The 24,067-nt window shown below is 37.5% G+C and overlaps 1 protein-coding gene across 2 annotated transcripts in view; it reads left to right on the forward strand.

Moving 5' to 3' along the window:
* The first annotated feature begins 2,082 nt into the window (after positions 1 to 2,082).
* Positions 2,083 to 24,067, forward strand: part of PDK3 (pyruvate dehydrogenase kinase, isozyme 3) — a 39,406-nt gene continuing 17,421 nt past the window's right edge. The window contains exons 1-5 of one of the 2 annotated variants that reach the window (XM_008579958.1): positions 2,083 to 2,219; positions 6,540 to 6,611; positions 10,352 to 10,536; positions 12,367 to 12,456; positions 23,081 to 23,158. In XM_008579958.1, the coding sequence (XP_008578180.1) occupies positions 2,110 to 2,219; positions 6,540 to 6,611; positions 10,352 to 10,536; positions 12,367 to 12,456; positions 23,081 to 23,158 (535 nt within the window). In that variant the 5' untranslated portion in view covers positions 2,083 to 2,109. The remainder of the gene's footprint in view (positions 2,220 to 6,539; positions 6,612 to 10,351; positions 10,537 to 12,366; positions 12,457 to 23,080; positions 23,159 to 24,067) is intronic. The other variant, XM_008579959.1, reaches the window with a different exon arrangement.

Here is a 24,067-nt window from a genome sequence, read left to right on the forward strand (position 1 = left end):
AGTGAACGTGCTAAGGGGAAAAGTGAACACAGAATCATCGATTAAAGATTTACCAAAGGCCTTTGATATACATTTGGCCCTTTGTATCCATGGGTTCTGCATCAGCGATTCAACCAACTGTGTATAGAAAGTAATAACAATACAATAAAAAATAATACAAATTAAAAAATACAGACTAACTATTTATACAGCATTTATATTGTATTAGGTATTATAAGTAACTAGAGATGATTTAAAGTATACAGGAGGATGTGCATAGGTTATGTGCAAATATTATGCTATTTTATATCAGGAACTTGAGCATCCATGGACTTTAGTATCCACAGGGGGTCCAAGGCACTTAGAATGAGGGAAATGAGGAATGGATTGTTTAAGACCTTAATATTTTAACTTTTTTTGAAAATGGAGAACGGGGTCAGGGGTCAGTGGGGAAGAAATGTTCTGCAGATGATTTTCAGGAGGGAGTTCTTTTATTTCAAGTTTTCTTTGGTAGGGAAAGAAAGGAATAAACCAGAATGTGACTGGAAGTGTTAGAAAATCAGGTTTACTTCTAAACTCTAATTTGTTTCCTTCATCACATGTGGAAGTATAAGGAGAACTTGGAGGAGAAAATTGTGGGATGAGCTCTGCTTCCCCCTCTCTGGCCCTGACCCTGGTGTTGCCCATTTCAGAACAGCCTGCAGGGAATGTGGCGCGTCAGGGAGGTGTGAGGGAGGGGGATGGACCCATAAGTATCACGGAGAGCAAGAGGAGGACCAGCGTTTATTGAGTACTTGCTCTGTGTCAGGCTCCATACACGTTCGCTCATTTAATCTTTACGAAAGCTAAGGGCTGGCCCGGTGGCGCACTGCTATAGTGCGCCGCTTGGGAGTGCGCCGGCGCTCCCACCGAGGGTTCGGATCCCACATACAGACCGGCCGCTCACTGGCTGAGCGAGGTGCGGGGGCAACACCGAGGGTTGCGATCCCGTTGCCGTCCCGGTCCGGTATGGGTGCGACACTGAGGGTTGCGATCCGTTGCCGGTCACGAAAAAAGACAAAAAGGAAAAAAAAAATAAAGAAAGAAAGCTAAAGTTTCATCCCCATTTTACAGATGAAGGCAGCTCAGACTCAGAGAAGTGAAGCTTATCACAAGTTTCATGACTCCAAAATGGAGGAGCCGGGCCTAGAGGAAATTTCTGTCCCCAAAGCTCATGTCCTTTTTATTATAGGGCATCCCCCAACCATCATCAAGTTTACAGCATGGCTGGGGGTTACAGGCAAGACCAATCCTAGAGCTACTCTGGCTATGTGGCAGGAAGGGAAGGAGCTTGGGTTTCCTCTTCCAGGGAGCCAGCTACCTTTTTTCTCCTTGTATCCTGTTTATGTAAGTTTTGTACACAACCAGCTCAGAGCAACCTCCAGAAAACTTCCTAACCTCCTTCTTTATAGTCAGCACTGTGCCTTACCCTCTCAGATGTGCCATAGTAGATCAGTCAGCCTCTGAACGCACCCCTGAGTTGGTTTCTCTGGCACATACAAGCCCTGTGTCAAGGTCAGAGCCCCTCCTCTGGAATCACAGAGCCTCTGGAGTTTGTGGCTGCTTTCCAGAGTTCCAGAACTCTGGTCCCTGAAGAAACACATTTGAAGAAAATCTTGGAAAAAAGTTGGCACATGGGAGACCAATATTTGTGGAATGAGTGGACCTGTTTCCTCCTAGAAACCCCTATGAACAGGAGTGGATTTACATGTTTTGCTACTTTTGTACTTGGTACTTTTCCCACAGTGTTTATGTGAAAACAAATTCAGATTATATCCCAGGTCACTTTTATATTGCTGCTGGTAACACTAGGAACATATTTATGTTAAGAAAAAAATGGCTTTCAAGGTTGCCTCTTGGAATAAATGTTCATTTTCTCTTCTAATTAGGTTATTTTCTTAAACTTGCTATTTCAGAGGGTAAAAATTTAACTGGAGACTGCAGGATTATTTAATTTTCTCTTCCCAACCAGTAGTAAGTAACTGTGCTACCACAAGAGCACTTCATTTCTCCTTCTGTTAGATTGTGAAATCACAGAACGTTTTTTGTCTCTTAATAGGGAGAGACAATGCATGTGAGAAAACTTCATATATGTTTCTCCGAAAGGAACTTCCTGTGCGACTGGCTAACACAATGAGAGAAGTTAATCTTCTGCCGGATAATTTACTTAACCGCCCTTCAGTGGGATTGGTTCAGAGCTGGTAAGTAAATAATGTGGCTTAAAATGGATCTTCCCACAATGCTCTGAATATTTGGCACTGGAACCATTCTCTATAAAAGTGCACATACTGCCTGTCTGGGAATGAATCATTAGGGATAGCTGAGTTTTCCATGCAATTAAATTTTTTGTTTTGAACTGTTCAATTTTAAAATTGTTTTAATGAAAATGCTTGTAAACTGTATTAGAGACTTTCCTGACGTTTCAAATTTTATTTTTCTGCTCATACATGTGATTGCTTATTGGAAAAAAATAGGAAAGCAGAGAACAACATAGAGGAATTTTTGTTGCAGTGGGATAGGAGGTGTGCCACTTTTATCAAGTGTCAGCCTTGCTCCTTTTGTTTTCCTTTTGAAGAAGTTCCTTGAAGGCAGTACTTCTTGTAGAACCAAGGAAGTCATTTGAAGGGAATCTCAGATTGGAAAAACATCAGCTCCCTACTGTGCTTCATCTGCCCTATGAAAAGTATGAACAATCTTAAGAGAGTACAGGATAACTTAAAGTGAAATCACTTGTAACTCTGATGCTTAAAGCATATGTTATGTAGTTGAGGAAGTTGAATTTGTGGTAGAACTACCCACTAGGTAAGCAGGGTGAGATCAGTGACTGGTAGGATGTAACAGCAGGTGGTGTGTTTTTAGAAAGGGATTTGTATATATTCAAGAAACGTTTGCAGGTCTACCGTGTCATAAAAGCAAGGTAGAAGTCACTGTGGAGAAAGCTGGAGGAATTCAGGAGGCCAGATGCCGTAAGCGCTCTCAAGTGAGCACAGTGCTGTGGGAGCACGGGAGGGGAGAGCTGTGGGCTGCGGTTTTACACTGCCCCTTTAGGGGTGCATGGAACTGACAGGTACGGGTGACAGGGAGAGCTTACATGTAGCGGGCTAGTGGAGGCGAGGCTACCGAAAGAGAATGGACGTTCAACCGTCATTCCTGAATAGTATTAATTATAATAAATTCTGAAGGCTAAAGATGAATTGTCTGAGAAATACTATATTGGGTGGTCTTAGAGGTACAGAGTCCAGCTCCTTTCCCAGAGAAGCAGCAGTTCCTCACTGTGTGAAGCGCAGGGTCTTTGGAACGCAGGAGAGATCAGAGAGAAAGTAACCATGGCTTTGATATCAAAGTCAGTTGCATTATCCTCTAGGTTCATAGCTTGTTTCAGAAGAAGCAGCAAGTACTTATTTGCACAAGACTTATTTATTGCTCTAAGACTATCATTAGAGATGTTCCAACAGGAAGCTTGGGGCCCTCTGTGGTGGGGATTCTAGGAAGGCAAGATCAGTCCTCTGATTCTGGTGGTGGTGACATTCGAACAATTACGATTGTTTTTGTAAAAGTTACTTCAGAGGCTTTGAAGTGAATTGCAGTCGTTGCAGTGTTTTCCAGCACCAACAGCCAGCTCTGTGATTTTTCAGACATCAATTGGGTGTTGAACAAACTAACTACAAGAAGTTAGTTAGTGCATACCCCACAGCTTTAGGACTCAGTCCCACACGACTGACCCCCACTTCAGATGCTAATCACAAGTCCTGGGTTGCCTGTGCAGTTAGTGCCTGAAGTGGGGGGCAGTCTTGTGGGACTGACTGCCTGTAAATTTGGTTTCCACGACCCTCTTCTCAGGCTTGATAATTTTCTAGAACAGCTCACAGAACTCAGGAAGGTACTTTATTTAGGATTACAGCCGTATCATAAAGGATACAACTCAGAAAGAGTCAGATGGGAGAGTTGCATAGGGCAAGGTATGGGGAGGGTGTGGTATGGGGGGATGTGGGGCTTCCAGCTTCCATGCCCTCTGTGAGTATACCACCATCCTGGCACCTCCATGTGTTCACCAACCCAGAAGCTCTCTGAATCTTGTTGTTCAGTTTTTATAGAGCTCAATGTCCAGCTCCAGCTCCCTGCTCTCCCCAGAGGTTGTGGGTGGGCCTGAAAGTTCCAGCTCTCCAAACACTTGGTCGTTCTGGTGACCAGCTCCATCCTGATGCCATCCAGGGGACCCACTACAAGTCACCATATTAGCATAAACTCAGGTGTGATCAAAAGGGGCTTCTTAAGAATAACAAAAGACACTCCTATCACTCTGAAAATTCTAAGGTTCTTAGGAGCTCTGTGCCAGGAACCAGGCTCCAACATCAAATGTATTTTTTGTATTACACCACACTGGCTAAGTATAGACTCAAACAAATTGCCATGTCCACTCTTTTTTTGTCTCTTCACCTTGCCTCCTCCATGTTTGTTTCAAATACATGCATGCCATTTCTTCCTTTTTGTTTCTTTTACATTCTATTTTGAAGGGTTACAAGACTGGTAGAAAGAATTCCCAGATACCTTCATCCATATTCACTAATTGTTAACTTTTGGCCACGTTTGTTCTGTCATTGTCATTGATATTCTCTCTCTCTCTCTCTCTCTCTCTCACATATATATGTATATGAGTATACACGTGTGTGTATATGTATGTATTTTGTATATGTGTGTATACATATGGTACACACACATACATAATGCACACACGTTATTTTCTTTCCTGAACCATTTGAGTTAAGGTAGACATCATGGCCCCTTTGCCCCTAAATACTTTAGCATGTATCTCCTTGGAACAACTCTTAGAAAACCACAGTATGAACATCATATTTGGGAAATTTAACACTGATACAGTAATATTTTCTACTGTGTAGAACTTGTTCTCATTTCACTAACTTTCCTAATAGTGCTCTTTTTTTAGCAGCGACCCCTCCTGATTTAGGAACTCAGTTCAGGGTCGTGCACTGTGTTTTGTCATCATTTCCTTTTCATTTTCAAAGCTACTCTTGTGTATAATGAATGGACTGCAAACCCCACCACCATTCCCTAGTCACAGTGTGTTCTCCTTGCTCCCTTGGCTTTCAGGTAGGAGCCTCAGCATAATCTTTGACTCCTCTCCATTTATGGCTTTGCTCTTTAAAGGACTATCCCTTTCAGAAAGGATGGGATGCCTGCCGAAGGCCACTTGTGTGTGGCAGGGCAGAGGGCATCACCGGGGCTGGCTGACTTTGACCTCTCAGGGTATTTTGACCTGATGACTTTAACAATGTCTAATCCATAGCTTTATGTGCCCAGAGACTTTTTAAAAATATAGCCAGAGATGAACATACTTTAGTATCAGATGCATTGTCACAAAGTTCATGTGAGGCTAACGAATCAAATGACATTTCTATTTATGTATTTACATGTGTAGCAGTCATTTGTAGTTACTGGGGAGTGTCCTCATCCTCTGCCCAAAGCTGGAAAATAGGATTAGTGGTAATTAATTGTTAGAAATAATTAGAATAAGGGGATAATTCTTTCAGGACTTAAGACCCAAAGCAGAGATCACATCCCTCTAATTGGAGTATCTGAATCCCCATCAGACCAGGCAGGTCCTGGCCGGATGTAGCTGCTACACTAATGTGCCTCTCTGAATCCCATTTTTTTTCCCCGTGTTCTCCAGATCTAAATGTTAGACACGTTATTTCTTATATTGGCCTTGATGAGATACATAGTTCTTCTTAATCCAGAAGCTGTTTCTGAGGGCCTACAAGGCATTCCTTCTCCATTATGTGCTGATGAAATTAATTTAACTGAGAAGGAGCTTTACTTCTAGTTTCTAAGTTCTTGGCATGCACTTCAGTGCTTCTTAAAGCACACATGTGCTTCTTCAAATTTATATATACTTTTTTGGTAATAAAACTGTAGGCTTGGTGTATCAGTTAGGATGTTTGTTTGTAAGTAACATGAAATGCAACTGAACCTAGCCTGTATAACTGGAAGGTCCAGCCATAGGATGAGCTTTTGGTCTTGGTTTGATTCAGAGATTCATGAGGCTGTGAAGCCTTCAGTTGCAGGCTGGATTCCCTCCCGGTGGCACAATAGCTGTAGCATTTCCAGGCTTCACATCCATACAGCATACTGTACAAAAGCAGAGCAAGTTGATTTCTCTCCCAGAGTCCTCCAGCAAGTCTTCTCTCTTATTTTTACCGGCCTGAATTGAGGCAGTATGCCCATTCCTCAGCCAATCGCTGTGTTTGTGGGGAACGCATGCAGTGATAGACTTAGACCTGGACTAGTGGATTTATTAATAATTAGTGACAAGAGAAATAGGATTACCCAGAGAAAAATGGGGCTACCCAGGAGCTTTGGAGGCATCAGCTTCCCCTGGAACACTTGAGCTGCGTGGAGGGATGGGATGGAGACCGGAGTAAAAATTTGGAGTGCTCTTAGGAAGAGGAAAAGGAGGAATGGATCTTGGGTAAGCCCCTAACACAGTACCTCTTCTTTTTTAGGTATATGCAGAGTTTCGTTGAACTTCTAGAATATGAAAATAAGAGCCCTGAGGATCCAAAGGTGTTGGATAAGTAAGTATGGTATCATTTACCTGAAAGTAAAAATATCAAGGTAAAAAATGTTTGGGTAAATCAAACTCATGTTATTAACACCCAAGAAGTATAATTGGGACAAAAGCATTGTTTTCTTAATGGGTAATGACTCGACATTGCATCTTTTAAAATTTGAGTTAAGAATTTAACATAATACAGAAGGAATAATGACACTTCAAATTATCTTCATGACCTAATTCTAAAACACTTACTCAAGGTGAACTGGGCGCTCACTATAAATATTGCAGTAAATGTTCCATCTAGTGGTAGTTTTAAGAATGCAGTGGGCTCTGTATGTACATGAATTTGTCTACTCAATCCTTTACATTTTTTTTTTTTAATTGTGAATGTAATATTACATTTGAGCTCAGAAAAACTGTAATGGTTTTATTTTGGAGAAGCATAAAAAAGTGTGCTTTTTATATAACAACCTGAATTCTGTTGCTGCTTTTATGCACAAAGACTGCTAAATTCTCAGGCTAATGGAAAATATTTCTATTTTTTATTTTTATTTAGCCAAGAAACACTAACCCTAGCTGTGAGTGTGGTTTTTTCCCCCAAGAGAAATTAAGTTTCCCCTTCACATTGATTTCCTCCTGTTTCACGTATACATGAATGAATGCATATGGCAGGCCTGTTGTGCTGAGGAATTTCTTTCTAGGTATAACCTAGTCATGTATTTGTGATACTGAACACCTGACATATACGTGCTCCATAAAAAGAACTAGGGAAATACCATGTTATCCAAGCTACCTTAGGAGGTATTTAACCCAGTCCTCTGAATTTACAGAGAAGGAAGCTGAGGTCAGAGATATGAAGTGACTTGCCCAAGATTATAACAGTTGTAGCAGAGCTGGATTTATAAGTCATGTTGCCTTTTCCCTAGCACACTGTTTTTTACAATGTGCCATACTGCCAGGGTTGCCAGTTTGAGCTATGAGTAGCTAGCTCAAGTTTAGTTGTAAATTAAAATATAAAGGAGATTTAAAAAAAAAAAAAAGCCTTGGCCTGTTTTATACTTTGCTAAGTGTTTTATCTAACAGTTCTGTGGAACGTGGAAAGGGAAGCATTAGGTTAGAGCCCCAGATGCAGTGTTTTCCTTGATATAAGCCACTATCGTCATTAAAGGTATCGATAGTAAATGAATCTAAAACCAGGAGCTTTGTCTTTTCAAGTTATTAGCTGGTAAAAGTTTCTTTGGCTGAAATCGTAAAAATTATGACTGACCTCTCTAGCTCCAAATTTAAGACATAGATTTGTGGAAGTACACGATATTAAATTTCTGCCGTGTTTTTCCTGGAATCCTGTTTCAGTTTCTGGAACAGGTAAGTTATTAGTTAGATGCAATTTATGGACATGAGCCTGCTTTGTAAACTGCCAGCGCTGAATCCAGTAGGTGCCAGATCATTGTGCTAATAGCTCTCACTCAGTGGGTTTTGCTAACTTGCCCGGGTTCACGTGGATAGTTAGGATAGTTGGAATTTGAGAAGCCTGATGTTCTTCATGAAGGAAGGAGTGAAAGGTGAGTATCATGGTAGCAGCCTTTTCTGTTCAGCAAGAGGTTATATGGGATCACCAGCGGGGAAGTCATTCCAGTAAAGTGATAGTAGTTTAGAGGACAAGCATGTTGATCATGACAGAGTTTAGAAGAGCCTGGAGGTATTCTGAGAATTGAATCATTGAGGTAAGTCTCTTCTCTTCAGATAAGTGGAGGCACTTCTCTACTATAATGAATTGTTTTACTGTAGTAATATTTAGTTTATAAATGCATTGGAAAGAGAATTATGTAAAGGACAAATTGTTCATTATAAAATTTCTTGTGGATAATTAAGGCCTTTTAATTTCAGAGTTGATTTATTCATCTTAATTATCATTGCATGTATATATTTGTTACAGAAATATTTCATCATTGAGAAAAATAAGACTATTCAGATGAGTAAAAAGAAAGTCACACTGAATTTCCACTAACAGGGAACAACCACTGTTAACATTTTTCTTCTGTTCATACTTTTTCTTATGCATGTGTATTTTTATATGCATAAAATATTTTTTACAAAACTAACAGTGTCTACATTATTAGATCTACATCATTGTTAACATGAGCGTACTTCAAAAAATTCATAGAAAGATTCATATTATCTTTTAATTGTATTTTTCCATAAACTTTTTGAAGTACCGTGGTAGTCTCATAATATTCATATAAACAGTCCATCTAGGGAAAGGTCATACAATTTGACCTCCTGTCATTGGATTTTAGACTGATTTGTAGTTTTCTTGCTACTACAAGCAGTACTGTAAAGAACAGCTTTTAAATATAGCCGCTCACCTTGTCCAGTTATTTTCTTAGGATCAGTTCCTGTAAATAGAATTATTTTCTTCAGGCTTTTGATATATGTTGTTAAATTGCCCTAGAAATCCATCTGTTAAGTTCCCACAGCCTAGCTGACACTCGTTATTCTTTGCCCATCTGATAAGTGGAGAATAGGATCACATTATTTTAATTTACTTTTCTTATTTTTGAGGGTGAAATTATTGGCATTTGGGTTTCTCTTTGGTAAATTTTCCATTGATATCGGATCCTTTGCCTCGTTTTCTGTTAGGGTGCTCCTCTTTTCCTTTATTATGGATAATAACTCTTGCAAATATGTTTTTCCCAGTTTCCCAGTTATTTGACTTTATTTATAATATTTATAAATGTAAGCATATTTATAATGCATGTTCTTATAGAATTGCTAAAATTCTACATAGTCATGTCACTTGTTTCTTCCTATCGTTTGTTTCTGCCTTTGGTGTTAAGCTTAGAACAGCCTTCCTCACCCCAAGGCTATATACTTATTCACCTGGTTTTCTTTTATGTTTCTACGACTTCACCCTTTTACATTTTTAATCTGTTTTTTGGCTTAAGGCTTGAAATTGGGATATGACTTAAATTGTTAGCCTGGTGTCCCAATTAATTTGATTATTTATTTGGTTATTTCCCTACTGACTTGCAATGTCAGTTTCTCAATGAGCTAAATTTTGATACATACATACTCACTCACTGTTGAGTCTGGTTCCAAACTTTTTATCTGGTTCCTTGACTGACTTATCTTTCTATTCTTAGTTACCATTTCTTAATATATTTTCCCCTATGCATCTTTACAATAATATGACAGAACATTTGAATAAGTTTATTTTAATTGCCTTTGTTCTAGCTACATTTCATCACTATATTTTACTGCTGTGAGAAATTTATTTCAATATTTTACTCTTAAAAAGTTTGACATTATTTCTTTATTCATGGAAGCTATTGCTTTGAGACTCCATTAATAAATCCTTGGAGATTTGGGGGGATTGTCTTCATGTTGTCAGAAGAAATATTGATATATTCTGTAATTCTATATTCAGCAAACATTTATAGAACCTGTATTATATGTAATCACTTATCCAAAAAGCCAGTGGATTTCTAAAAAAGGTATTTGAGCATTTTTTTTCTTTACGTAGAACCTTTTTCTTTTTGCATCTCTGAAGGAAGAGTTTATGTAGAAAGAAAGTTTCAAGCAAAATCTTGGGTAATACCTATAGTTTAGTTTCTTGTGAGTACTTCCTTGTATTACGTGATGAGAATAATGTCTCTGCCTATAAAAATACCAGCAACTAGTCTGGGGGTGGAGCTGGGAAGTTGTGCATCAGCCCAGGAGATATGGAGAGTGACCAGGTTTTGTTTCCCTCCCACACAGCTTTCTACAAGTTCTGGTTAAAGTCAGAAATAGACACAATGATGTGGTTCCTACCATGGCACAAGGAGTGATTGAGTACAAGGAGAAGTTCGGGTTTGATCCCTCCATTAGCAGTAACATCCAATATTTTCTGGATCGGTTTTACACCAACCGCATCTCTTTCCGTATGCTTATTAACCAGCACAGTAAGTTGAACTTTATTGGTCTGGTTTTGAAAAGGTAACAGAGTGATTTCTCCCAGATATTTTCCTGTTGCTTCACTTTTAAATTTGCTAACCTGCATTTTTGGCTGTAGAAATTTCATTTCTAGTTGTGTTTCCTAAGTGAATCCTATCTATTAAAAAGCTATTAATTAGTATTCTTGGTTAAAAGAAATCCTTGCGAGGCTTTTATGATGCTCATATTAGAGGCAGGACCACTGCTTGCCTTTTAAGCCTCTGCTGTTACATTCCTGGTGGGGACGAGGGACCCATTTTAATGTCAGCTGGGTATTCATGTGTCTTAGAGTATATTCTATTTTATCCAGGATGTTATGTGTTTTCCTTTTTAGTTTTAAAATCATGGATACTGGGAACATTGAATTGGCATGTTGGTAATATGAGCAATCAATCATTTATTTCACAGTGATCAGTGAAATCAGATTGAGATTGTCAGTTCATAATCCCGTACTGAGAATTTTAGTCCACTCTCTACGGTGATAAGCAGATAGAAAAAGAAACCAACTAAAACTCTCTCCACACAAAAAACTTTTTGCTTATTTTCAGCATTGTCTCTGACTGATTTTATAATTCTTAAGAAAGAGCATCCACATGTCTAGAGCCTAATTCATCCTCTTTGCTGATTCAGAAAGTGGACAGAGCATATTTATTTTACTAATTTGATTGATTAGGATAAGTGAATGCTATGCAACTATTAAATGTGGGTTTATTTGAAATGCATATCTTTAAAAAACAAAAATATATGACAAATTACAGGAAATTTACAGGAAAAAAGAACCTAAATACTTTCAGCTAAGCTACTTAGATAACTCCAGTTTCTTTTTGATTTAAATAATGCATATACATATATATATGTACATGTTTTTAGATCGTTGATTAAGCTTATATACCTCTATTTGTCTTCCACTTAATCATTTGGAACTTTATATATTGGCCTAGTGCCTGTATTTATCATTTTTTGTTATTTAAAATCCCCCCTATTTTTATTTGGGCATTCTCCTTTAGTGGAATCTAAGTTATACCCAATTTTTGCTTGATTTAAAAATAAGTACACCTGTAAACATTTAGATTCAGATTGCTTTTTTTCTTTGGGGCTTCTTTTGGCTTTTATTCAGAAATAGAATTTTGCAAATCTTGTGTTTTGTGAAATTTTCTGAATGTGTTTTTTAAAATACATGATCAAATATTGTTTGTGTACACAGCATTGAAAAACAATCTCTGTGATGGAGGCATTTGAAACACTGCCAGGGAAGACACTCTGTAGGCCTGTCCAAATGGTACAGACTGTGGGTGGGCTGGCCGGTTAGCTCAGTTGGTTAGAGTGCAGCCTTGTAACACCAAGGTTGAGGATTTGCATCCCCGTACTGGCCAGCTACCAAAAAATAAAACTAAAAAAACTAACAACAACAACAACAACAAAAAAGCAAATCAAATGGTACAGACTGTGTGTTGTAAATACTTACCAAATGTCAGAATAAATGTAGTATTACTGAGAAGGTGGGTAAACTTGGCTACAGATGAAAGTAAGTTCTTCATCCACGTTACTGAGTTGGGGAGAAAGAGCATATTTCACTGCTTTAGGACCTGCTGACCACAACTGACATGTCTTAAAGCACATCCTTCTTCCTTCATTGGCCAGTATTATGGGTATTCCATTGCTCTGAGTCTCTGTGGGTGTTAAAATGATTCTCACAAATTACAGATCCTTTTAAAACTTACAAACCCCTATATTTCTCGGTTTGACCATCCCAGCCTTCTGTGTTTTAATCTCCTCCCTTCTTTCTTGTGTTTGCTTAGCACTTCTGTTTGGTGATGACACTAATCCTGCTCATCCTAAACACATAGGAAGTATTGATCCCAACTGTAATGTGGCTGATGTGGTGAAAGGTAAGGAGACTAATGGAATGTTCTCGATTGTAGTTCAAATAGGATTGTGGTTTATTTGAGGCAGCTTGGCCATAGGGTCATGTTGCTGTGTTCTGTGCTGATTCATCAGGCCACTCTGGGCCCAGGCCACTTGATCCAAATATGAAATGTTCTTTCTAGGCAGTTCAAGAAAAGATGCAGAATTTGTAATGCTCAAAATGTGGGTTTCTACTTCATTGATTAGGGTTTTACTTGTAATTCTGTCTCGAACAATAAACATTTAAGTAAGATTCTAAGTTTTGATTGCTAGCATTATCTGAAAGTTTCAGAGAATGCAAACCCTTGTTATAAAATGAAGCTGAATTCATATGTTTGTAAAAGTTAAACATCTTTCTATTGTGCACCCTGGTTTTAGAATCTATGTGGCATGTGAGCTTCATGGGTGCTTTGCACATTGAGCTAGACACTGTTCTGGTGGCCTCAGGGTAACACCAAGCCCTGTAGCCATAAGTACCTTGGTACCTGGGCACTTCAAATTTAAACAGCAGCTTTCATGACCACAGGTCTCCCTGGTCTTCATCAAGGATCTTTGTTGCTCTTCAGCAGCCATAGCTAAGGAAAACCTATGCAATTTGTTTGCCTGGGGCATTCCTAAACCAAGGTTCGAGGACCCAGGCCTGTTGGTCTTAGCTCAGCCTAGAGTTGTTGAGTTGCCTCTGTGTAGTTAGAAAACATTTACCCACATTATTTCAGTTATAAGATGAATAGGCCCAGCCTTAGTTCCCTAAGAATCTTATGGGTTGCTCTCTGACAAGGTAACCCTGTGGTTGATCATAACCTCTGCAGGTCTCCAGGGGCAGGGGGGTAAGGGTCAGTCTTCTCATAACTTGTATCTTCATTAGGCCCTAGCCCAATGCCTTTTATGAATCAGAAAACCTGGGTCAAACAATTGAGTACCCTTGCGAGAAAAAGGCACAAATTCAGAAAGTGAGGGTGCATTATAATATATTGCATGTGTGTCTTTTCTCTTGCACCATAACCAATTTGAGGTCAGGGTTTGTGTCTTACACTTGTTTTGTAACTTGCATGGAACCTAGTGTAGTGCCTGTGTAGATGATCAATAAATATTACTTGGCTTGATGAATTTTAAGCCATTTGATAATTTACTTAAAAAAACCAGTTTTATTGAGATATAATTCTCATATCATAAAATTCACCCATTTAAAGTGCATAGTTTGTTGGTTTTTAGTATATTCACAGGGTTGTGCAGCCATCATCACAATCCAATTTTAGAACATTTTCATCGCCCCGAAAAGAAACCCTGTACCCTTAATAGTCACTCCCTAATACCCTTCCTGCCAGCCCTAGGCAACCACTAATCTACATTCTGTGTCTATATAGATTTTCCTATTCTGTACATATATGAACAAAATCATACAATATGTGGTCTTCAGTGACTGGCTTCTTTCACTTAACATCATGTTTTCAAGGGTCAGCCATGCTGTAGCATCTATTAGTATTTTATTCCTTTTTATGGCCAAAAACTATTTCATTGTATGGATATAACACTTTTTATTTATTTATCAGCTGATGGGCATTTGGGCTAGCTGGATGACCTTGGATATGTTATGTAACCTCTCTGGGCCTCAGTATCTTTTTGTGGGGGGCAGCTGGCCATTGCAGAGATTGAACCCTGGACCTTTATGTTATCAGCACCACGCTCTAACCAGCTGAGCTAACTGGTCAGCCCTGAGCCTCAGTTTCTTCATCTGTAAAATGGTGCTATTGGTAATTTGCCTGTATCATGGGGTTAAATGAGTTAATATATGTAGAGTCCCTAAAGCAGTGCTAGCACACAGTAAGGCTGTAGACAGGTTTTCTAGCAGTAGTCCTTGGGTGTCAGATAAGTCATTTGGCTTCTCACTTATGCCATTGATTATATAATAGGTTGGTGCCTTTACTTTCATCTCCGGCATAAATTTTAAAATATTTTTAAAAGTCACTTCAGATTTTTATAAGACAATTGAAAATTTGAACACTGGATATTTAAAACTAAGAAATAATGTTAATTTTTTAGGAGTGATATTTGTACTGTGGTTATGCTTTTTTTAAAAGGAATCCTAGCTTTGGAGAGGTATTTAAAAATATTTTACACATGATATGAAATGACATGTGGGATTTGCTTCAAAATTATACAGAAAAAGGGGAGTGAAAAAGATTGGGCATATGTTGAAAATTGTTGAGGCTATTGATGGGCACATGGGGATTCATTATACCATGCTCTGTACTTTGATATATGTTTGGAATTCTTCATGATAAAGTATTAAAAACACTCATTTTTATCATCTCATTGTTTCTTCACAAATAAAATCTTACTAATTTTTAGGGAGATTTTAACTGAGAACCAGTACAACTAGATAAGTATATTAGTCCATTTCTGTTGCTTATAACTAAATACCTGGAACTGGGTATTTTGTAAGAAGACAAAATTTATTGCTTACAGTTTCAGAGGCTGGGAAGTCCAAAGTTCAGGGAACATGTCTGGTGATGGTCTTCTTTGGTGGTGGCTTTACAGCAATGCTGAGGTCTCACATAGCAGAAAATGGCAGAGCAGAGAGAGAGTTCCTCATGTACTCTCCTTTAAAGCCCTCAGAACCGTGACCCTGACCACCGTTACTAATCCATTCACTACTGCATGGTCCTGCAATCTAATCACCTCTTCAAGGCCCCACCTTTCAATTACCGTAATAGGATTTCCCACCCTCAACAGTTACAGTGGGGATTAAGCTTCTAATATATGAATTTTGGGGGACACAATTGATCCACAGCATTAGGAAACTTAAGGTGATTTTTTTTGTTTTAAATTAGGAGAACTCTCATATGATATGTTGATACTTTACAACCAGAATTTGTGTGGAAAAAACAATTGATTTAAAATTTTGTATCACACACCCCATATACATGCACTGCTGTTTACAAAAGACATTTACAAGAGATTATTGTAAAATGAGAGAGAACAAATAAAGCTTAATTTAACCTGTCCAAAAGAAAAAAATAAAGAAAAGGCTTTGGCCTTATATGAGAAGATTGGCAGAAGAATAAATTGTATATTCAAATGTACATTTTAAGTTAATGTTTATAATAGTAATCACATTTTATGGTTTTCTGTTTTATCCAGTATTTTTGTTAATCATCCAGCTCCTGTTCCCAGTTGGGACAGTTAAGAGGACTGATACCATCTTACAAAAATAATAAAAGTGCTCATTGAAGAAAATTTAGAAAATGTGGGAAAAGAGAGAATAAAATTTACTTTTTCATAACCCAGTGAGAACATTGTTTTGTATATTTGAATTCACTCCAGATTTACACATTGGCATACAACTGCAAATATTGTGAATAATCTTTGTCTTGATGAAATCCATAGTATTTGTGTATTTTTCCAACTCTAACACTAATGCCCATTACCCACAACCTTCCTGGATGAATTCAGTACCTGACAGTAGTAGCCTCTATCCTGCCCTCTGTGTCAGTGTTATTGGAGTCCTTCCTATGTCTAATCTGTGGCACTCATAATCTGTATATTTAAATGGTTTTTCCAGCCATGTGTATATAATCTTTATTCTTTAGTGGGGAGTTGACCTTAAATCAGTTACTTTTCCTACCATGGAAAAATGGGCTACACAATCCAGAAGGAAACCTGAAGGTCTCTATTCTCCCTATACACTAAAGCAAATTTAAGGTGAGCTTTCTGCTTTATTTCCTATGGGTCCTACTCTTGATTTTCTGGATGTCATAATACCTAAGCAGGAGCTCTTTCTAGCTCAAAATAAGACTGAGTCAGAACAAACAGGGCAGAGAACACCAAAGGTCAAAAGACCTGAAAATTCTTCTGTGTCTTTTAGCTAAAAGGCATGGGAAACTCCATCCCCAAATACCTCAGGAACAATCAGAAAGTCTCAAGAGGCCCAGGCCTCACCAGCTCTTCTTTCCAATACTCCCTAGAGTTGCCAAGGAAAGGAAGAAACAGATGTCAGCTTCCTTTTACTCTGAGTGAGGTCTAACTGCACCCTTCCTCTTCATAGAGTAGTTGCTGTTTTTGCAGTGCTTTCTACCTTCTCCCATTATCCTCTGAGATTTCTCAGTTAATCTTCTAACTCAGCATCTCTATATCTATTATTTTTTCCTTCCTTTTGTTTTAAGAAGTTTGGTGTAGAGAAAGAAGAGGTTCTGGGTTTTAGTGACAGCTCTACTAATGATGTTCTCAGCTGTGAAGATCCTACATGGTTTCAGCATAGTCAGATGTCCAGTCCAAATGACCTTGTGTGCGTGTGCCTATGCGTGCATGTGTGTGTGTGTTTTACAGCCTTAACAAGCCTTAATGGACTAACACTGATCCCATACTTAGATCTCTTGAGACAGACTACAGAAAACTTTTATGTAAAAGGGCAGGGACAATATTTTTATTTTTGACTAGACAGTTGTATAAACGTGTAAAAGTCGGGGCATCTTGCATAACATTACTTGAATGTATAGAACCCTGAAGCATGCCTCTTTGCTGCTTATTTAGCATGTTAATATCTACCTTTACACATCTGCAAATTATAGACTCTGGGTAGTGTATGCTAGAATTAGTGTTGTAAAGCAGGTCTATTATGTGTCAGGAGATGCCTTCCATTGTGACCCCTTTCCCTCCTTTCTTTGTAAGAAACCAGGAAATAAAATGGAAAATCCTGTGGCAAGATCATTTTAAAGGTACAAACTTAAATACTTGATACAAAAGTCAGCTCTCACAGCTATGTCAACTTGCCTGTGTTGTTCCTATCTGCTATTATTGCTTAGCATAATAGTGTACAAATGGCATCCTGAGAGCGTGTGTTATTCTGCTTCAGAAATAACGTCTTGTGCTCCTTGCTTTGGGCTCTTCAGGTTGCAAGTAACAGAGACCCACTCACGCTAACTCAAAAAACAGATAAACAGATGTATTAAAAGAACCTAGTACGTTCCATGGTAATCTAAGGACAGGAAGCACTTTGCAGTTGGAGATGTAGAAATAGGAATTGGGAAACAGAAAACCAGGCTGTTTTCCATGTATCTTTGCAACTGGAGTTGCCAAGTCTTGGCCTGCTCCATTTACTCGTTTTTGTCTGTACACTGGCTAACTCAGCCACAGCTCATTTGGACGAATGTCGGGCACTCTAGGCCTTCCTAGATCATGTCAACTCTCAGTGTACCCTTTTGGCATCTGCCCTGCCTGCTCATCTTGAGCATCTCCATCTCAAATTCCCAAAAGATAAATTTCATTGGCTCGGTCCATCTTTTTTTGCCCACAACCACAAATTGTAGGATTCTGGTCAGCCTGGAGATTGGTTGCCCTTACATTAGATGGTCTGCCCCTTTTTCCCCACTCTACTGTCATTTGGAAGGTGGGGAAGGGTTTATTGCTTAAGAAAACCCTGATAGTTCCCACTTGGGATGGGTTTGGGGTATGAAAGATGATGCCTTATTAGAATTGCTTTGAAGGGTTTCTAAACAGCAGCATATCAATTCTGGAAGTTGCTTTAGAAAGTAGCATGGTGGTCATTGTGGTCTTTGTGAGCTTCCACCATGGCGTACCATGGTCAGGGCCAAAAAGTGCAGAAGGTGATGGTGTACACCATCAATCTCATCTTCAGATACTTGCAAAATATATCCCAGATTCAGGCGTGGCTCTATGAGCAAGTGAATACGTTGATAGAGGATTGTACCATTGGTTTTGATGAGTGTATGAACCTCATATCAGATGACACAGAGGAGATTCATTCTAAAACAAAGTCAAGAAAACAACTGGGTTGGATAGTGCTAAAAGGAGATACTATTACTCTGCTACAAAGTGTCTCCAACTGGAAATGATCAAAGTGAGAAATTGTCGAGACAGCAATAGTTTGTTTTTTTAGGTGTCCTTTGTAGGGAGTATAGTTCTAAAACACTTTTTCATATTGTTTTAATTATCCTTATGTTATTACCAGATGACAATAAATGCTGTGGGATTGTTTTTATTAAAAATTAAAAAAAAGGAAGAGCAGCATTTCCATGACTTAGTAATGCTTTGTGATCATTTATGTTTATCTTGTCTGTCTCTCTTTTTTTTTCTTTTTGGTAGTGGGCCAGTTCAGGGATCTGAACCTGCGACCTTAGTGTTACAAGGCTGTGCTCTAACCAGCTGAGCTAACTGGCCAGCCCTATCTTGTTATAGCAATGGCTTCTTAACTTGAGTTTTATGTTTTTCTATATTCTGTTAGACTCAATGTCAGGGGCCTTGGCACCTTCATTTTTATTTTTTCAACACTCACTCAATTTCATCCTTGTCCAGCCTCTTTCAGATATTTGTAAACAAATGATTGCATGTATTTAGGATGGAAGCTAATATTTGATAGCAAAATTGTATGGTGATTTTTTTTTTTTTTTTTAAAGATGACCGGTAAGGGGATCTTAACCCTTGGCTTGGTGTTGTCAGCACCACGCTCAGCCAGTGAGCAAACCAGCCATCCCTATATAGGATCCGAACCCGTGGCCTTGGTGTTATCAGCACCACACTCTCCTGAGTGAGCCACGGGCCGGCCCCATATGGTATATTTTGAATAGGGAAATCTTCTCATAAAACTAATAAAATAACTTCCATGATCTATTAAAATTTTCTGTGTGCTGTTTCTTAAAACCGATTCATGGCTAGGTTGTATCTTTTCAGATAGTTGTGTGAATCTTCATCCTACTCTTTATGGCTTAGCTTTTTTTATTTTTAGTCTGTGTGTTTACAGTTTTTGTATAGGGTATTTTAGCCTGGGGAAATATGTATGTGCCACACCCACAGTTTTGTTAATTACTTTATGATCAACACCTTATTACCTTTGAAAACATATTCATGAAACAGTAAGTATCACTTATGTTCAGTGGCAATAATAATATTTTTCTAATATTTCCCTTTAAAGATTAAAGGTAAATACTGACTCAAATATATTGCAAATAAAAGTAATTTGGTAATTATCTTTTTTGAAAAAAAGTTTTATTAGAAAGCTTCTTGTAAGTAGAACTTACTTTTTACTCTAGATGTAAAGGAAAATTACAAGCCAGTAGTTGAATTTTGGTTGTTATGGTGGTGACTTTTTTAAGCTTTTTCATTTTTATGTTAAATTATTTTACTTAAACAGAAGTGTATACGAGGGTTTAGAAAGAAACTTTCCCAGAAAGTTTCTGGGAAAAAAGTTCATGGAAAGATTCATATTATCTTTCAATTCTACTTTTCCACGAACTTTTTGAAGTACCCTCATATGTACTATCATACACCCCGTACCCCACTGGGAGAGACAGAATTAGTGTGAACCAGCTTTGACTTTCCAGGAAAGTGGTCCCCAAATATAGCTTCTCTTCAGAATTAGGTTCTAAGTTTTAAAAATGTGGATTCCCAGGCCTCAACACAGAGCTGCTGCCTCAGAATCTCCAGGTGTTCATTTCATAATCTGTACTTTTTTAAAAAAAAAAACTTGGTAATGAATTCTACACACAGCCAGGTTTGGGAAGCACTCTAAGCCTCTAGTTCCCAGTCTAACCAAAAAGAACACCTTCCGTCATGCAATTGATGGCATGTTGAGAACTTTATCACAGGCTAGAAGATGGTTACTTTTAACAAATGCTTTTTACTAAGTGTATATTGTGTCTAAGGCATTATGATGTGCTATGGGAATTTATAAAGATGCACATCAATGTAGATTTTACCATTAATGCCCCAAAATGATTTTGGCTGGTTGATGTATATGGGTCCACATTGTGATGTTTTGAGTTTTTAAAGGATCATCATGTAATTCTTAATTATAGCATTGATACTATAATTTGTGGTGGTGCTTAAAAAATTCTTATTCACATATGGTTTTAGAAACTATATTGGGTCTTTGAGTTTCAAGTTGGCTGCTTCTATCTGGAGTCCACAATCTTCCACACATACATTTGTATAGCACTTTTTCTTAACAATGCTATAATAATCATGCTACGAGGGGAGCTGATACCATGAGGAATAGTTAGTGGGTTTAGGTTCTTTTCCTGTTTTATAGTGAATGCAAGAGCAATATTTAGACATCTTATTTATACCTTGAGGAGCTCTTTTGTGGAGATGTATTAGCTTTGTATATAGATAACGAAGCATAGTTTTTAGATTTCAGTATTTTGTGGCCTTGGAATTTCGGCTTTGTGCGGTCACGTCACTAGGTGGAGATGTAGCGTTGTTTGGTGGTGCAGCCAAAGCAAAAGGAGTGAGTCTTGATTTCCCTTCTTTTTACAAAAGTACTTTAGAGATATTTAATGAGGATTATTATACCCTAGGAAAAAACTTGCAATTTTAATATTATTCTAACTTTTAACTTCCTTTTTTCAGGGTTGAAATTCAATTCTACTCTAATGTCTATTTTCACACTGATCAATTCTTTTAAATTTTTTTTTCTCCTCTTACTGCCATTTCCTTTTGCTGTCCCTCATTATTTCATCTTGTCAGAGTTATACTAATGTCTTTACCTTTGGTTCTCTATAGTGGCTTAATTCTAAAAGTTTGATAAAATGAGAATTTTTACTCTGAGGTCAAATAATATATAAAATTTTAATCTGGTAGCAATATGAAGTAAATGAACCAAAACTTGTAGTCTGAGCATACCCTAATCCTATCTTTGTGTTATTTTAGGTTAATAATGTCAAATTTGAACATATTTAAGTTCTGTAGGGCTTATTTTTCCTCCTTTTTCCCTTTCCTTCCTTCCCTTTTTCTCTCACCTTTTGAACTTAAACAAGTATCTATCTATGCACCATATTGGGAATATAAAAGAAGTATGAGCCTGTCTCCAAAGAGCTGATACCCAGTTGAGAACATTGCAAATGCACCCATGAAGCATTTTAATATAATTTGAATATCTGATCTTTAGAAATTGTAAACATGAAACTTAAAAAAAAATCTTGCTTTGGCAAACAGATTGGCAGTTCCTCAAATGTTTAAATGTAGAGTTACTATATGATCCAGCAGTTTTCCACTCCTAGGTATATACTCAAGAAAAGTGAACACATATGTTCATGCAAAAACTTGAACATCAATGTTCATAGCAGCGTTACTCATAATGGCCCCAAAGTGGAAACAACACAAATGTTTATCAACTCATGAATGGATAAAGAAAATATGGTATATTTGTACGATGGAATATTACTCAGCAATTAAAAGGAATGAAGTACTGATACATGTTACAACCTAAATGGCCCTTGAGAACATTATGCTAAGTGAAAGAAGCCAGACAAAAAAGACCACATATTATATGACTCCACTTACATGAAGTGTCCAGAATAACAAATAGAAACAAAGTAGATCTGTGGTTGCTGGGCTGAGTGGAAGGGAATGACTGCCTAATGAGTACAGGGCTTCTTTCTGCAGTGATGAAAATGTTGTGAACTTAATTGGTGGTGATGAACACAGAACTCTGCAAATATAGTCATGTGCCACTTAACGACTGGGATACATTCAGAGAAATGCATCATTAGGCGATTGCATCATTAGGTAATTTTATCATGAGCATTATAGAATGTCACAAAGCAAGATGGTATAGCCTGCTACACACCTAGGCTATGTGGTGTAGTCACTGTCGTATGTGTGGTTAGTCATTGACTGAAACATCGTTATCTGGCACATGACTGTACTAAAAAACACTGAATTGTATGTATACTTTAAATGGGTGAATTGTATGGTATGTGAATTATATCTCAATTAAGTTGGTTTTTTTTTAAAAGTAGATTATCAAAAGGTTTAAAATTTATCAAACCAAGGAATATTTTTGACCATCTGCACAGGCACTAAATGAAGTTCTATGCAAGTTGCAAAACAAGTGTAAGAAGACACAAACCCTGACCTCAGATTCTTTACAGTTCAAGAGAAAAGGCACATGTGCTATATATTATAATATACTTTTGCTTTCTGAATTTGTGCTCCATCTTTTCAATCTCCTAAATTCCCTCTTGCAGCTATTTCTGTAATGACCCTGATCTTCATAGGGTAACTATATGGGTTTTTTCCTTCTCAAAAATGAACTGTTGCTCCTCTGACTTTTGATAAATATCAGCCCCAAGCTTTCACCTGTAACTAACTTAAAGGACATTTTAAAGCAATGGTGGTGTCTCCAATAACTTAAATTGTGTAACGCATGGAAACTCATTCATTCAGCAATTAGTTATTGATGTTTCATTTACAAATAACTGGCAAATCATAAGGCTGTTGGCCTTTTGCTATAATTTAGTCAGATTGCATGGTGTTCAGAAGCGTGGTGTTGAGTTCTTAGATTTTCATGAAAAATACCTTTTAGGAATATTTAAAAGTTAAACAAATATATGCTTGGTGCAGAGCTAGCTATATTGTCATTAGTCTAGTATTTTGACATTGTTATGGTCATTAAAATTTTAAGGAAAGAGAAATTTTTTTCAGTCATAATTCTATTAAAGCCAAAAAAGGCTTTTTTTTTTTTTTAAAGGTGCAGTTGATTAGTTCTAAATATATCAGTTTGGACAGTTTGTCTTTGTTTATTGTATATATATATACATGCCTGTCCTTACGTTATTAGTGCAGCAGCTAAACTTTTTTCTTTCTTTGCAGATGCATATGAAACAGCCAAGATGCTGTGTGAACAGTATTACCTGGTAGCTCCAGAGCTGGAAATTGAAGAATTTAATGGTAAAAGAAAAATAATTTTAACCGTTAACACAGACAAGCCAACTAAAAAACTGATTATACTTCAGCCATTACTTCAGTGAGATCCTAAAATTTTGCTGTGTTTTCACCTTTTATATCTTTTTAAAAACTTTTTCTATACCTTTGGTCAATCTGGTATATTATTGTAAGGAGTTTTTGTACAGGAATGTGTAATGTTTTAGACCCCAAAAGTTCTTGGAACAGGAATAATCAAGATAGAAAATGCACAATGGTATAAATAGGCATTCTCAAGATAACAAATAAAAGCAGTCAATAAAAATATGGAAAAATATTTAACTTTACTAATCAAAGAAGGGTAGACAGACACAGAGAAATGCCATTTTTGTCTTTGGAATATGGTAATGATTAAAACATTTTAATGTTTTGAATTTGTACCCAGAAAAATACTCTCTCACCAATACATACATTTCTTTTATAAGTTTAAAATTGATATAGCCTCTTTCAAAAATGCTAACAATGTTCTTTCTGTTTGGCACAGTAAATTAAATTAATAATGGTCATATTTTTTGGTCCAGTAAATTAAACTTCAGAAAATTTATTACAAGAAAAGAGAGAGATGCACAGATTTATGTACAAGAGTGATGATCACAGTAGTTTTCTTATAGAGAAAAGTTAGAAAACAACCCAAGTTTTCCACAGTGGAGGATTATTTAAATAAATTGTGCTATACCCATAAGATAGAATACTGTGCAGACATTCAAAATAATGCTTTAAAAGAATAATGTATGGAGAAAATTGAGGGTTTAAAAAAAAACCAAAAAAACCCCAGGCTATAGAAGTTTGTAATAGTGCAACTCCATTGGAAAATATTTTGAGGGATTTATACTACCAAAATGCAAGCAATAGCTCTGTGGGTAGTGGGATTACAGC

This window comes from Galeopterus variegatus, unplaced genomic scaffold (genome assembly GCF_000696425.1).
Source record: "Galeopterus variegatus unplaced genomic scaffold, G_variegatus-3.0.2 Scaffold1995, whole genome shotgun sequence".
Classification (NCBI taxonomy): domain Eukaryota; kingdom Metazoa; phylum Chordata; class Mammalia; order Dermoptera; family Cynocephalidae; genus Galeopterus; species Galeopterus variegatus.